The sequence below is a fragment of the Acomys russatus genome, chromosome 1 (assembly GCF_903995435.1).
Source record: "Acomys russatus chromosome 1, mAcoRus1.1, whole genome shotgun sequence".
NCBI classification, from domain to species: domain Eukaryota; kingdom Metazoa; phylum Chordata; class Mammalia; order Rodentia; family Muridae; genus Acomys; species Acomys russatus.
This window is the reverse complement of record NC_067137.1, coordinates 45,140,253-45,156,194: the sequence shown is the minus strand read 5'-3', so window position 1 is coordinate 45,156,194 and position 15,942 is coordinate 45,140,253. Positions and strand designations below refer to the sequence as shown.

General features: G+C 37.8%; 1 protein-coding gene across 1 annotated transcript in view; it reads right to left on the bottom strand.

The window, feature by feature from the left end:
* Positions 1 to 15,942, bottom strand: part of Cog5 (component of oligomeric golgi complex 5) — a 303,527-nt gene that overhangs the window by 131,917 nt on the left and 155,668 nt on the right. The window contains exon 8 of the mRNA XM_051144712.1: positions 427 to 592. Coding sequence (XP_051000669.1) covers positions 427 to 592 — 166 coding nt within the window. The remainder of the gene's footprint in view (positions 1 to 426; positions 593 to 15,942) is intronic.

The following is a 15,942-nucleotide window of genomic DNA, read 5'->3' as shown; positions in this document are numbered from 1 at the left end:
TCCAGCTGCAGGCTTCATCACATCTCCTCAGAGCTGCCACGCTCAAGTGGGTTTATCTGTTTTGACTGCCGACGCCAGTATTGCTTTTTCCAGAAAGCTAAAGTAGAAATGGCATTCCTTAAAAATATTTTTCTTCCCAATAAAAAGTAGATGTCAGGATAAGGACTTTAGGAAGAAAAATATGTTCTGTTCTTTTGTTTTGTTTTGTTTTGTTTTTTCATCTGTTTCCTTCCAGCTAAATGATGCCACAGCTTAGATATCTTTATCTAGAGGTTCTGAATAAATTCTGAAACATAATTTTTTCTCTTTTTTCTACTAAAAAAAGTGAGTCATTAAATTGCTTTGAAACATGAGTGCTTCATACACTATTCAAAGACTTCTCAGTTATAAATAAATAAGCGAGCTAAATATAAACCATGCCCATACCTCGCGCAGCTGACTGGGAAGGCTGCGTCAAAACTTTGACATCCAATGCGTTGCTGATATTCTCTTCCAAAGCAGTGCAATAGCCGTCCACGACACTGGTGACAGTGGCCTTCAAGGTCCCCAGGTTATAGAAAACCTGAAGAGCTGTTCCAACCTGAGTGGGATTCTGAAACACAGGTGAAGGGGAATGAAAACAGATATAAATCCGGAATATGAAACACCAATACAAATCTTAAGAAAGAAAGAAAGAAAGAAAGAAAGAAAGAAAGAAAGAAAGAAAGAAACACTTTAATAGGCACCTTAACTGTTACTGCTAAATTTCCAGGCTAGCAAACATAAGGGCAGAGACACTTTGGAATGAGTTTTACTTACATACGTGTACTGTGTGCCATATTGCCTTGATAGAACATTTTATTTGAAATAATATTCTTTTTCTTTCTTTCTTTCTTTCTTTTTTTTTTTTTTTTTTTTTTTTTGGTTTTTCAAGACAGGGTTTCTCTGTATAGTCCTGGCTGTCCTGGAACTCACAGTACACACTAGACAGACCCTGAACTCATAGAGATCCACCTGCCTCTGCTTCACAAGTGCTGGGATTAGAAGCCTGTGCCACCACTGCCTGGCTTCCTTTTTTCTTTCTTTCTTTCTTTCTTTCTTTCTTTCTTTCTTTCTTTCTTTCTTTTTCAATTAAAAGAACAAATCTCAAGCCCATTACCTGTTGTTGCTTTTTTTTTTTAAGTCCTACTATGTGTGTGATTTATTTTTACTTTTAACCCCCACCCTGCTGTGTGTGTATTTATATCTGTGTGTTTATGTATGTGTGTATGGAAGTATGTGGAAATGCAAGGTATAGTATTATTTTAACATAGTGCCAGTAGATTAATGAAGTGATTTTTGTCTCATTTATTAACTTAGTTTGTAATAACAACTAATGAAATAATTTAATTTATAGATACTGAGCCATGACAAATGAGGAAGAATTTTATCTACTAAGTACATACATATATACACAAACATCTAAAGACACATACATACACACACATATGAGAGAGAGAGAGACAGACAGACAGACAGACAGACACAGAGAGCACAAGTGTAGAGTTAGCAAGACTATATACAATAAGCTCTGAGTTTGAATGAGAGATCCACCATTAATGAATTAGGTGCAAGAGCAATGAGAATCATTTCCTGATACCAGCCTTTGGGCTTCCACATCACACATGCACCTACGCACTGGTGCATCCATACACAGGTACACCCACATTCACACAAAGGTGAAGCCAAGGTCATAAATTCAAATACTATCAGCACCTCTGATCTGTCTATGCTTCTCCAAATTGTACCATTCCAAGTATCATCGCTACTGTAACTTTTGAGAGGAGATTAACTCTACTTGTTAGTCACCCTGACTCAGCAGACTTATACAGTTATGTGGTTCTGTGTCTGGCTTCCTTTGCTCATTGTCTTATAGGAAGAATGCTTCCTTATAGTTTCACATAGCAGAAGCTGATTCATGTTTACTGATATATACCATTGCACTGTAGAAATTTTATTCTGTCTGTCTGTTCTTTGTGGACATACATATAACTGTTCTCAATTCCAGGCATTATAATACCAGAATAAACATTCTAACATTCCACATTTGGTGAACAAATATGCATAGGTGTTTCTGCTCTGTATAAGCAGAATGGAATCAGAGAGCACTTCGAAGCTTTGCTATATGGTAGACTTCACAAAGATACTGCAAAACCTGCAGGTGCTCTATCGACTTACCTCCAGCTATGGCAGCCAGTAAGCACAATGGCTTAAACTGTCTGTTCAATGATGACTAAGGGGTTAGCCTTGTCATGGATGGTATGCATTTGGAATTTTTGATGGGCATACAAAATACATATACCTTGTCGCCCATTGTTATAATTGGTTGTTTTATTGTCACATATATATCTGTACAAGCTGTTTGTATATTTTAGGTATAATCATTCTGATAATTTTTGCTATTGAAAAATGTTCTCTTACTCTTATTGAAATCTTTTAACAAACAATACATTCTTAATATGAAATATTCTTTCATTAAATGCAAAGAAATACCTAATTTGAATACATTCTCTATGCCTAACAATTTGGACACCTCGTTTTAAAAATATTTCTTATTTGTTAAAAATTCCATATATTTATACGCATTACAGCCACCCACCACTCCCTCTGTCCAGGTCCCCCTAGTGCCCCCACCCTCCCTCCCTCATGTCCTCTTTTCAATTTTTTGTTATTAAGAAGCCAAGTCCAAATAGTACTACCCACAAGCACGCGAGGCCATCTATCAGGGGCATGGGCATCCTACAGGTAACCACATCAACTGAGCGTGAGTTTCCCTCCCTCAGTCAACTGCTGACAGAGATCAACAGAAGTGGTAACAGAGCCTCAAGCACTGCAGTGTTATGTGGAGCACTGGGACAGTTCAGGTAATCAGAAAAAGGTATAAATTGTACTAGCAACTAACATCAAATTGTAAACTTAAAATCATTAAAGTAGTAACTTTTATTATATAGTGTATTATATATATATTATAATCTAAAAATACAGGGTACATGTTGGTTTGTGTGAGTCAAAAAAGAGGGAGTAGAATGTTAATTTACAATAAAATTATTGTAAACCAGAAAAATTAAGAAAAGTGAAAAGTGTATATATTTGGTTAATAAGTAAAAGGATTTCAGCACACATTAATGAAGATATGTTCCATTCATAAATTATCTAACAAAGTATTTTTTTCATCATGGCTTCAAATGTGGCAAAGCAGCCACTGGGAAAAATGTCCTCGTTTCTGCCACAGATAGAATGCTGCCTAAAAAAGGGCAAGCTTGGACGCAGGCAGAGTCAATGGCCAAACTCTGCCAAGACAAGGTAAGCAAGCCCGCAATAGTTCCTGTCTCTCAAATATGTCTGTCAGATATACTGGGCCAGAAGGCTGAAGAAGATGCTTCAACATTATAGAGAGTGTTGGGTGACTGTTTAGGCAAACTGTCTCTGTAATTTTTTCAATTTGGAAGCTGCTAACCCTCACTTCCAGTTCACTCAGGTATTTAAATTTTATTCCTTCTCATGTCTCTCATGAAGTTGAAGACCAGATAGTTTAGTCTTACAATTAAGCTTGATTGGTTAGGGGTTAAGATGTTTTTAGATCTAGATACATGTTTTTAAGTTAATGGAGATGAGATATGATAGATATTGATTCTCATTCAGAATTTTAGACTCAACAAGATAGGAAAGATGTTTACTTCAAGTTTGCCAAATACAAATAGCCAAATCACTGTGAATGTAACATTTATATAATTCCTGATTGCTTTGTGGTTCTTATGCTGTTTGTAGCTTATTTTATTTAAGTATAATAATATAGATGTATATGTTTTAAAAAGAAACCTAATTTAAAAAATGAAAAAAGTAAAAAAATTCCTATTCAATGTGAAATATGAGTCAATTTTAGCACTTTTCTACATGAATATTAAATGATCCAGTATTTACTAACAAAAGTACATAACAAATTAAAATTTATCTCACTTCTTCCCTTTCAAATGTCACCTACACAATAGGCCAAGTACCCATATGTGTGATTAGCTGTGGATCCTCAATTTTCTACTACTTTCAAAATTGGCCATCTGAACTATTAGCATAACTTTAAAAGGTATTTACTGCCCAGTTCTTTTCTTCAACTTAGTATGAGTTATTCTTGGTTCATGGTACTTAAATATACATTTCAGGATCAGTCTGATAACTGTTGCTTTTAAAAAAGGTGGGATTACATCAGTAGAATCAGACATGATGTCTATGTCATGATGCCTTCTCCAACACTTGAAGACAGTATTGTTATTTATTCATGACTTTATTAATTTCTTCCAATAATGTTTGGAAGTTTTCTTTGAAAAAATGCATATAATTTTGCATTTTTGAAACTATAAATTAACCTTTTAACTTTACCATCACTGACTAAATTTTATAGTATTTATGTAATTTACACTTAAGAGTGCTAAGGGAAAATTCTATATTTAAATTCCTTGTGTGATGTTAACATATCAAATTGATTTTTACATATTAAAGTTGCAACCTAACAAGTTTTCTGAAATTAATTTAACAGCTTATCTATCAGCTGTTTAGCTTTTCTATGTCCACAGTCATGCTATCTCTGACTAACTGTATTCCTGCTTAATATTCCTTTATTAATTTTTAATATGGATCTTCAATTGATGGTGAATTAAATAATACTACAGCAGAATCTTTGTGTCATTCCTAACCATTGATCAAAATGAATGGGATTATTTGTAATCCTAGACTAGTTTTATTTCTGGGCCCACTGAGATGACAGTCTTCCCTTTATTTAGGAAATGTTACTGTACTCCTGGAGGGACGCCATTTTGGTCAGTGTGAACTGTCAGTCCCTGATCTCCTTGCTATTTGCTAGCAATGTGCTCAGCAGTTTACAGCAGTGGCAAAGAGAGATAATTTTCTTCTTTATGTCTTTACTTGATATGAGCATCATCCTGCTTCATAAAGAAGTGGGCACACTCCCTTTTCCTCAGTTCTTGGATAGGGCTTATATAATATTGCTTTATTTGTTCCTTCTATTTTGGAAGAGTCTGAACTGGGAAGCTACCTGCCCTTGAAGTTTTCTTAGCAGGAAGGTTTATAATGATAAATTCAATCTTGGAAACAGAAGTACAACTATTTACACCCAATCTTCCTACGCTTATTTTTGAATGCTATTTTCCTAGAATTCTGACACTTCATCTAAAGTTTAAATCTACCAGTGAAAATGTAAACCTAATGTTTTTTATCTTTTTTTTTTTTTAACAGTTTATTGAATTTGCTATCAATAGCATCTTCTCTCTGTTCCTCAACAGCTCTTGGGATGTTTATCAATATAGTTTGTCTTACCAAATAACTACTTTTACACTTTGCTGACTCTATTATTAGATCTCCTTAATCCCATTTCTGAATAAGGTAGACATCATAAGTCAAGCTCTGACATTAAATATCCAAAACCAAAGGCAAATTGTATGACTTCTTTAAGACAGCGTCCTTGTCTCCATAATGCAGAAGTCACAATAACAGCACAAGGAGTAAATGAAGGAGCAGGGCAGAGGTGGAGGCAGAGCACAGGCACAGGCAGAGGACCCTGTGCTGCTGGGGTAATCTCAGCTCCTGAGCTCAGTCAGTCCTGCTTCTGCCTCATGAACAGCTGAGATTACACATGCATGCCACAGGAATATCTGAAAGAACCTGTTACCTTCACCTTGGCACCTGCCACCTTCATGTGGCAACATGGTAAAGTGAAGAGTGCAGGTTTCTCAAGTTAGATGGCCTAGATATGAACTGCAGTTCTGCAGTAGGTTAAGTTGTGTGACTTCGGCCAAACTACTCCATCGCTCATCAAATTCTATGGTATTTATATAACTCACACTTAAGAGTGACAAGGGAAGGTTCTATGTTTGTTTTGATCACTATTATACACTCCTAACCCCTCACCCATGTGCTGTATGGGTAGCTGTTGGGAAATACCATCTGAATATGTGGTAGAACAAGTAAATTTCTACAAATTTCTCATGACATTGTGAAAAGAGTCTAAGGTAACACACATTTCTTGGGCTAACAGAATATACAACTAATAGAAAGTATAGGCTCTCTATCATTTATTAATTCGCTGAACCTGTAGAAGTCTAAGAATGGCCTTTATTCTATTACTATGAAATCTCTCCCTCCTCCTTGGAATTTCGAGACAGGATCTTACTCTGTACCTCAGGAAGGTCTTGAACTCATAGAAATCCTCCCGCCACAGCCTCCTGAGTGTTAGGATTACAGGCATGGGACATAATACCTCTCCATGTCATTTCCTATCAGGCTATCTTTAATTACTGTGATGAAACCCATCAGAACTATCTGAGTAACCCTGAGGAAATCAGCTTGTTCCTGTATTTATTTCATAAACTTAAAAATGATGAAAATAGATGGTAGAAGAGATTCCCATACTTAGCCAAGACCATCTGAGGAGAATGTAGTCTACAGGCTCTGAGGCCAAGGGTCTCTGCTTTGGCCTGGAGCAGGTGAGCCAGTGTGTGTGGACCATGCGGTTATTCAGATGACTCTGGTACTGTCCACCTAGCAGCTAACAACTTAGTGGAGAAGAATTTGGTTTAAAAAAAAAAAAAACAGAGTCTGCAAAGAAAAGACCACAAGAGCCCTCAGTGTAGATTATAACCAGTGTAGTGGTTAGAGTAAGAGTGGCCCCCATAGGCTCATATTTTTGAATGGTTAGGGAGTGACATTAGGGGGTGTGGCCTTGTGGGAATAGGTATGGCCTTGTTGGAGGAAGTGTGTCACAGGGGTGGACTATGGGGTTTCAAATGCTCAAGGTAAGCCCAATGTGCCTCTTTTCCTGCAGATCCAGACTTAAAATTCTCAGGCTCCTTCTCTTGAACTAGGTCTGCCCACCTACCACAATGACCATAATGAACTAACCATCTGAAACTGTAAGAGCACTGACTAAGACAAGCAATAAATAGATTCTATGGCTTGCACTAAAACAAAGGTAATAAAAAGTACCTGAAATACCAAGAGTCTTGTCAACAGATACCCATAACTGGCATTCAGTAATTTGTTAAGGTTTTCTTGTTTGATAAAAGAAAAATCATTGTTTTTCTAAGTACTATAATCTACGTTGTTTGAAGGGGTTTAAGGAATCAATTGGCTTTGACAAATAGCTATTAAAAGGAAGAAAAAGAAAAGGGAAAGTAAAAATAAATTGAGCTAGAGAGATGCACTGAGAATCATTGTGGCTTGGAAAGAGGCCTCTATGGGTCAATATACAAAGGCTTTGTCCCTACGAATGAGAGGGGCACTGCTGAGGATTTATAAGGACACTGAAGGGACTTGAATCCCTGGACCTGTATCAGTTAGTCTCTTGTCCTAATGTAAAATTAACTAATACAAGAACATTATAAACAGCACAGAGGAGATTTGAAATATTAAAAGAAAATAGGTAGCAACTGTGTTGGCTAATCTTGGTTGCCAACTGACTACATCTAGAACAAACTAAAACCCAAGCAACTAGGCACACCTATGGGGGAGTTTCTTGGTTGGATTGTTTGAGGCAGAAGGTCACTCTAAATCTAGATTATTTAAGGTCAGGAGACCCAAGCTATATTTAGACCACACCTTTTTGTGGCAGTCCACATAAAAGGACATGGAGAACAAAAGCTTTTGCTTTTTGCCTGTTTGCCCTCACACTGGCTAGCAAGGTTATCTATCCTGTTCCTAAGAGACTCTTTAACTAGTTTTAGAACCTACTTTTTTCAGGATTCCAACACAGACTGAAAACCAGCAGCCCTTTAGGACCAGCAGTCATCTGGGATTCCAGTACCAGACTGGGACTGCTCAGGCATCCAATATTACAGTCTTGACAACTACCAGATCCTTAGCCTTTCAGCAACTGTCAGACCACTCAAAGCCCAGCCTGTAAGCCACACTAATAATTGTGTGTGTGTGTGTGTGTGTGTGTGTGTGTGTGTGTGTGTGTGTGTGTGTGTAAGCATGTGTGTGTTCATTCAATTGGTTCTGTTCCTTTAGAGACCCAGGACTGGTATATCAACAAGCTACAAGTGATAAGAGGGAAGGGAGAGTTTTTGAAATGAGAGTAGTTTCTCACTTTACAGACTGTGTAAAAAAGAAACAGAAAAGGGAGAGAAAACGACAGTCAGGAAAACTGGAAGATGCAAAGCTGTTAGTAATGAATTATTTCCTTACACATGGGTAGGTGTAAAATGCCAGTGGGATCATCTTTGTTGGAAATATGAATGCTTCTGGGATGTATGATCATAGCAAAACCATCTGAGTAGGAAATGAGATTGAAGAATAAAATATATGCACTGGAAGCCAGAAGGCACACTGAGAATGAATACCCTGGCAGTAAGCACAGCAAAACGGGATGGTGGACTACTCTGGGCTTAACTTGGATTACAACATTAAAATACTTGAAAATAGAAATAACTTTTCTAGGTATGATTCAAGTGAAGATCATATCCTGCAGATGTAAAACAATTTCATCCTTTTCCCATCATTCTGTCTTATCACAGGCAAATACTACAGATTTTCATCACTAGCTTTGGCTAAGCCCTTATTAGCAAATTTTCAGGTTCCTGTCTAACTCATCTATAAAATGAGGGGATAGAAAAAAATGGATTCCATTGCTTTCTTAAAGATAACTTTATTAGCCTTCCATAAAAACCATCCAGGATATGCTGGTGCTACCCAAGAATACTGAGAATAACTAATGCTGTACCTTACGACCTTTGAGTATTTATGTTCTAATTGGAAATAAGGACAGGGGAGTCAGCAATTAAAATGTGCTGAAAAAAATGAGAGAAGAAAGGAAATTATTAAAGAAAGCATAAAGAAGAGGTAGTTATTCAGATATGGAGATGGAAAAGAGGGACGAAGGAGTAAGGAAACTACTCCTTAAAGAAGTCTTAGCTAAGACCTGAAAGGAAGAAGTATGTGGGAAGATATAAGAATCTGAAGTAAGGAAGATAGAAGATATAAGGAAGTGGGGGGAAGTACAAAGAAAACTGCATGTACAAAGCCTGTGGTGACAGCCCACTAAAGCCTAAAGCCATTAGAGCCATGCCTGCTGATATGAGATCTACAGAGATAACCCCTTCAAATCCAAGGCTTTAGACAGGTGCCTCTCAAGTTCTGCTATGTCTTTAGAAATTACTCTGGGGACTTGTTGAATTAAAATGGGCTTGTAGAATGCTTGTGAGAAACTAGTATGGTTGTATTAATAGTCTCTTTCATGATTCTGGCTTTACATGTTCATTCTGTAGAAAGTTCAGCAAATGATGCTTTACAGTTTAGCTTAGGGCAAAGATATAAAATCAACAAATAATGCATGCATGATTAAGTTATTAAATAAACACGGATCTGATATAATTTTGCCTAAAGTAACAGAAGCAATGTTTAAGTTTGCATATACATTATCAGTACAGTACTACACACCAATAGAACCAACTCCTTTGGAGGCTTAAGTAGGAGAATGACCAGGGCTCAGGGGTACAAAGACAGCTTGGATCTTAGAAGAAAACTAGCCTAAAAATCAACTTACTTACTTACTTACTTTATTTATTTATTTATTTATTTTGAGTATATATATATATATATATATATATATATATATATATATATATATATATATCCTAGAATTTACTATGTAGACCAGGCTGGCCTGAAATTCATTGAGATCTTGCTGCCTCTGTCTTTCTAGTGCTGAGACTAAAGGAATGACACAGTTCTTGAAAAGTTTAAGAAATTTTAAAAGTTGACTTTTAAGATATTGACTAAAGTACGTTATATTTGATTTTGACTGTAGCCAAAATTAAATTGTGCATCTCAATATTCAAATATTAAAACTCTAGACCAACATTTTAATGGTGTAACACTATGAAATTATATATATATGTATATATACATATATAAATAATCTTTTACTTAAATGCTAATATACAACACACACACACACACACACACACACACACACACACACACACACACACACACACACACACACACACACACCCCAGAGGAAAGAAGTCTCTATGCAGTTTCATAGTAGGAACTGGTCAGTAAAAAGTTCAAAGCAAGATTAAATGGCTGAAGCTGTTAACACCATTCGTCAACCTTCAGGCAAAGTTGAACAGCAATGATGAAAGATATAACCAACTATGCCTATGAATGACACTCCATTAAAAATTGAAAGGACTGGAGCCTCTGCACAGCTGATACTTGGAGGTCACTGGACAGTGGTTTGTTTTTCCAGGGCATGAAGCTCTGGATCCCTCGTCTACACGTGCCCTATGCATATCATTTTCTGTGTCTTTTATTTTTAAAAATCCTTTATAAGAAAGCAAGAAGCATATTTTTGTGAGTTCTGTGAAAATTAATCAAATACAAATGAATCAAACCCCAGAAAGATAATTTGGGACCCTGGATACACAGCAGGTCAGTCAGAAGCACAGGTGATATCCTAGGGTTGGGACTGAAGCAGGTAGAAAGGAAACAAACCTGGGATCTGTGGATTTGAGGCCATCTCCAGGTGTAGACACTGACAGAACGGCACTGAATTAGAGGACTCCCAGGTGGGGTCTGCTGCTATGTGACCAACGGCTTTCTTACTAGTTGGTAAAAATCTCAAGTCCTCTGAGTGCTGTGAAAGCACAGTAGGAGAATCAGAATTTGAGTCTGTGTTTGTTTTTTTCTGTGCTATGCCTATGGCTGTTCATTACAGACAGTGGGCTTTGAGGAGGAAAGGCTTGCCTGGCCTCAAGGAACTGGTTCACTCATTAGAAAAAAAACACCACAGTTTACATTGTGCCCTCTCTATGCCATGTGGGGACACAGGAAGAAAACAGTTGTTATCAAGTCATAAAGAACACCATCACCAGAAACTAAACTCCAGGATCCTGATCTTACATTTTATAACTTCAGAATTATAAGGAAACAACTCATACTATTTGAGCCTTTTAGTACATTTTATTTTAATACAGCATATGAATAATATATACACTAGTATATTAACCAGTGAGTAAAATATTATCAGATACACAAAAGTGAATAGTGTTCCCCAAACTTTATATCCTATTACTTATCTACAAACAGAATCTTTAGAGGTAGTTACTTACCATGAGGTCACACTGGATCAAGATGCCTCCTATAGAAAAGGACCAATCTCACCATGAAAGAATATACATGAAGACACAGAAAAACAACACACACACATACACACACACACACACGAACACACACACTCACCATGTGAGGGCTGAAGAGACAGCTCAGTGAGTAAATTTACTGCAGCACAGGCATGATGATCTGAGTTTGAATGGCCACCAAAACGCAAGTAAAAGCAAGAATGCAACAGCACAACCACATGCAATCCTAGTGTGTACCCTTGGCAGATAGAAGGGAGAAACAGAAGAATCACTTAAAGTTTGTGGGTCAGCTAGCCTAGCATACACAGCCATGAACAGAGACTCTGACCACCCCCCACCCAAAGATGGAAGGCAAGGATCAACGTCTACGCTGTCCTTTAACCTCCACACACATATAGCACACACTCACTTCCACCTCCACATACAAATAAAATATAAATTAAAAAATTTAAAACCCCATGAAAACAAAGACAGAAACTGGATTGAGATTATAAGGCTATAGGTATATAGGCATGGCTCAGTGGTTAAGAGTGCTTATTACTCTTTCAACGGTCTGGAGTTTGGTTCCAAGCACCCATGTTAGATGGCCTCACGGCTACCTGTAACTCCAGCTCCAGGGACTCCATCACCTTCTTCTGGACTCTGCCAAGGGCATGAGCACCCCCTACACACACACACACACACACACACACACACACACACACACACACACACACACACACACACACAAACACTCTCTCTCTCTCTCTCTCTCTCTCTCTCTCTCTCTCTCTCTCTCTCTCTCTCTCCTTCCCTCCCTCCGTCTCTCCATCCCTCCCTCCCTCAATAAAAAAAGATTTAGCCATGAAATGTCAATAGTTGCAGATAAAGAAGGGTTCTTCTCTGGGGCCTTCAGGGAGACCATTGTTCTGACAACATGACAACTAGATTTACAGTCTTTAGAACCGTGAAGAACATGTTCTTGTTGTTTTAAGCTACCTAATTTATTATGCTAATTAACAACAACCATAGGGAGTCATTACATAGGGAAAGAGCAGGGAAAAAAAAGTATGTTTGTTTCTCAAGTGTCCACTGGTGGATAAACCGACCAATAATATGATCCTGTTTAGCCACAGAAATGCTAAAGTTTCTAACATATGCTACAACACTGATAAACCTTGAGGATATTAAGTTCTAAGAACTAAGGCAGTTATAAGGAAGCACATACTATATGCTTCCACTTGTCTGAGGAACCCAGAAAAATCAAACTCATAGACACAGAAAGAAAAAGAGAGCTTGCCAGGACTTAGGTGAATGGGGGAATAGGAGGTCCTTTAGTGGGATGGAATTCTCAGTGACAATACAAGATTACAATCATGCCACATCCTCATCAATATTTGTTATTTTCTTTCATTTGGTAGAGGCCAACATAGCAGTAAAGGTAATACTCATGATTATTACTTTAATTTTTAGAATTACTAGTGGTGCTTTCTGCACCTTTTTATATGTGTACTGGTCATTTGTGTATCTTCTTTGGTTAATTCTAAGTCCTTTGTTCACTTAACAGACTTGGTGGTACAGTTGCTGTTGAACTGTAAGGCTCCTTTGGGTATACACTTTTACCAGCTATACAGTTTGCGGATATTTGCTCTTTTTTCTATAGTCCATTAGCTGACTCTCCTGCTGCTGGTGTTATGCAGGTTTAGGCCCGTGTATCAGCCGTTGCTGTGCCGTCTGTGCCTTGGGTGACATGTCCACGAAACCATTGTTATGTGCATTGTTGTAAAGGTTTTCTCCAAGGTTTCCATCATGAGTTTTAGAATTTCAGGTTTTACATTTAAGTGTTTGATTTAATGTTTGTTTAGAGGCTGGCCTCATTGTTAATACACTTTTAAAGCAAGCATCGCAACTGATTTAAAAATTGAAAACCTGAGAACCACTGATGTCATCCTTGAAAGTCACATGTCAAGACCTGGTTTTCCTCAGTAAAGACGCTTTGGACCTTCCTTTCCAGAGCTGCGGACCCTGCTCTATAAAGCCCAAATGTTCTTCCTCTCATGGAGTCAAAGAGCTGTGCAATCTTCACTATGAAAATAGAAAACTCAAATTAGCAATTTTGAAAGTGATGCTGTTTCTGTGGCACTACACTAGTAAGCCCCTTTGATGGGCCAGAACTTACTTGGGTGGTTTTGCATAGTATCTATTTATCTGTAACAAATACCAAGGTAGTTGTTATGATCCTCTAGTCAAACACAGGGGAACTGGGGAGTAGAGGAGCTGAGACAAAGCCTGGGCAACAAAGAGTATGTGGCCAAGCAAAGATTCAAGGACTTCACGTTTTAAAAGTCGATGCCTTTTACAAACTATATGTTTCTGTGCAAATAACCATTGGTTTGGAGTATTTAAAAAATACTAGTTTTTCTTTGGTTGAAAAATATGTTTAAAAGAGATAAAGAGTACGGCCAGTAGTTTTTTTTTTAAAGATTTATCTATTTATTATGTATACAGTGTTTTGCCTGCACACCATAAGAGGGCACTAGATCTCTTTATAGATGGTTATGAACCACCATGTGGCTGCTGGGAACTGAACTCAGGACCTCTGGAAGAGCAGACAATGCTCTTAACAACTGAGACACATCTCCAGCCCCTAGTATTTGTTTTTAATTTTACTAAGAATTCTTTTTTGCAAAATTTATACATACACTAATTCATAAAAAATATTTAATGCCCAAGTAAACAAATAAATAAAAAGACAAAACAAAATTGGGGGAAATTCTCAGAATTAGAGACAATCTTTAAATATCAAAATTGCTAAGCTGGAAGGTGGTGGAGCATGCCTTTAATCCTAGTACTCAGGAGGCAGAGGCAGGGTTATCTATGAATTTGAGGCCAGCCTGGTCTACAGAGTGAGTTTCAGGACATCCAGGACTACAAAGAGAAACCCTGTCTCGAAAAAGCAAACAAAAAAGTATTGATAAATGGTTACTAAAATGTTCTTATTTATAATTGGAATAGGAAAGGATAAAACCTCAAACCTCACAAGGCTGCTTCTTGTGAAACTGCCTGCTTTGTGTATCCATTTCCTGACTGTTCAGGAACAATTCTAGGATTTCCCTTTGTTACCTTACATCCCCTTCCTAACTCCCCCACTCTCTTTACCAAGGCAAGTGGGCTGGCCTCGGGGCCATAAGTCATCCTGACCTATGAAAAATTATACTTCAATAACACACTGTGTCTTTGAGGACAACAATCTGTCTGAATATTGTTCTTGGTCTTTAAAGGAGCCTTCACATCCACTGATTTTGTCATCTCACAACAGGTTAGTCAGTACTGCAAGGTGGCAGGCAGGCTCTTAAGCCATTCCCTTTCTACACACTAGATTCACCACCTGACAGCAGCTCCACAGGCAGCAAATTTTCATGGGAGAAACAGACTGCAGCAACTGTAAGACTCAAAATAGATACAAAGTACTTTAAAATGCTACACTGCAGGCCATCCACCCTTAGCACAGGACTGACAGTTAAAGCATACTATGCTTGAGGGAATAAATTGCTACCTAAAAGCAGTTTAGTCTCTTTAAATGAGATACACAAATATTCTTAATGTTTCTACAACTGTCACTGTGACTTTCAATAAATCAAGTGATGTTATAGGAATTTTTCTAACTTTATAAAGTATGACATCAAGATGGAGAAAGAGCATGTAATAGACTAGAAAAGAGAATATTTTAACTAAGAAAACTGGACTTTAATCTCAGAAACATTTCTGAATATAGCTCAACCATTTTCTTTATTAAGTTGAAACTGTTTTTCTTATTTTGGAAATAAGTATGATGCAATTTCTTCTTTCTCGACCTCCCTATAGCTGTCATGGAAGCAAAACATAGTCTCAGAAGCAGCCTTGTTTAAGAACTCTACAAAACTTACCCAATCAGAAACACTGTGGCCAATGTGACAGCTGGCACACAGCCATGCAGCAGAGACAGTAAAACGCAACCAAGGCTGCCCCATGTAACAGAAGCAATATTCCACTATGTATCAAGCTATGGGCTGAGAAGGAAGACCCTTCTACACGTCAGCACTCTGAATCAAATTTGACAGAAAGTCTAAAGCTTCTGTGATGGAAATTAAAAATGAAAATAATGAAAGAATTTGATATAATTGGATTAAAACAAAAATATCTTGGCTAAGCTGACAAGTGTACAGCCTGTAGTCTGGAAGTCCACAGCGGACAACAGCCATGTACGTGTGTGCAACATGAAGGCAGAAGCAATGGATCAGTGGTTAAGGGCACTTGCTGCTTCTGCAGAGGGATTGGGTGCACTTCCCAGCACCCATATGGAGGCTCACAACCAACTGCAACTCCAGTACCAAGAGATCTGAAGTTTTCTTTGGCACCCACAACACATGCACATGGTATGCACACATACACACACACACACACACACACACACACACAATTAGAGAGTTAATTTCAGAACTAAATCATTTCCTTAAATTCTAACATCCAATTCACATGAGATAGAAGTTAGGAACCATAAACGTTCCTTAAGAAGAGGAAAGGGAGGAAACGGCAGAAAGAAGGAAAACAAGGCAGAATGAGAGGACAAGGTGGTGGCAAAGAATGGGAAGAACAAACAAAAAATCAACATGTCCTCATTTCGCTGGGTGCCCCCCCCACGCGCAAAACATAGAGGTTATAGTTTTTAAAATGCCATGTTAGTCCAAGCTTAGCTACAATGACCACATTGCACATATGTTCAGTCAGCCTTACTGTTGGGCTGGGATGGGGG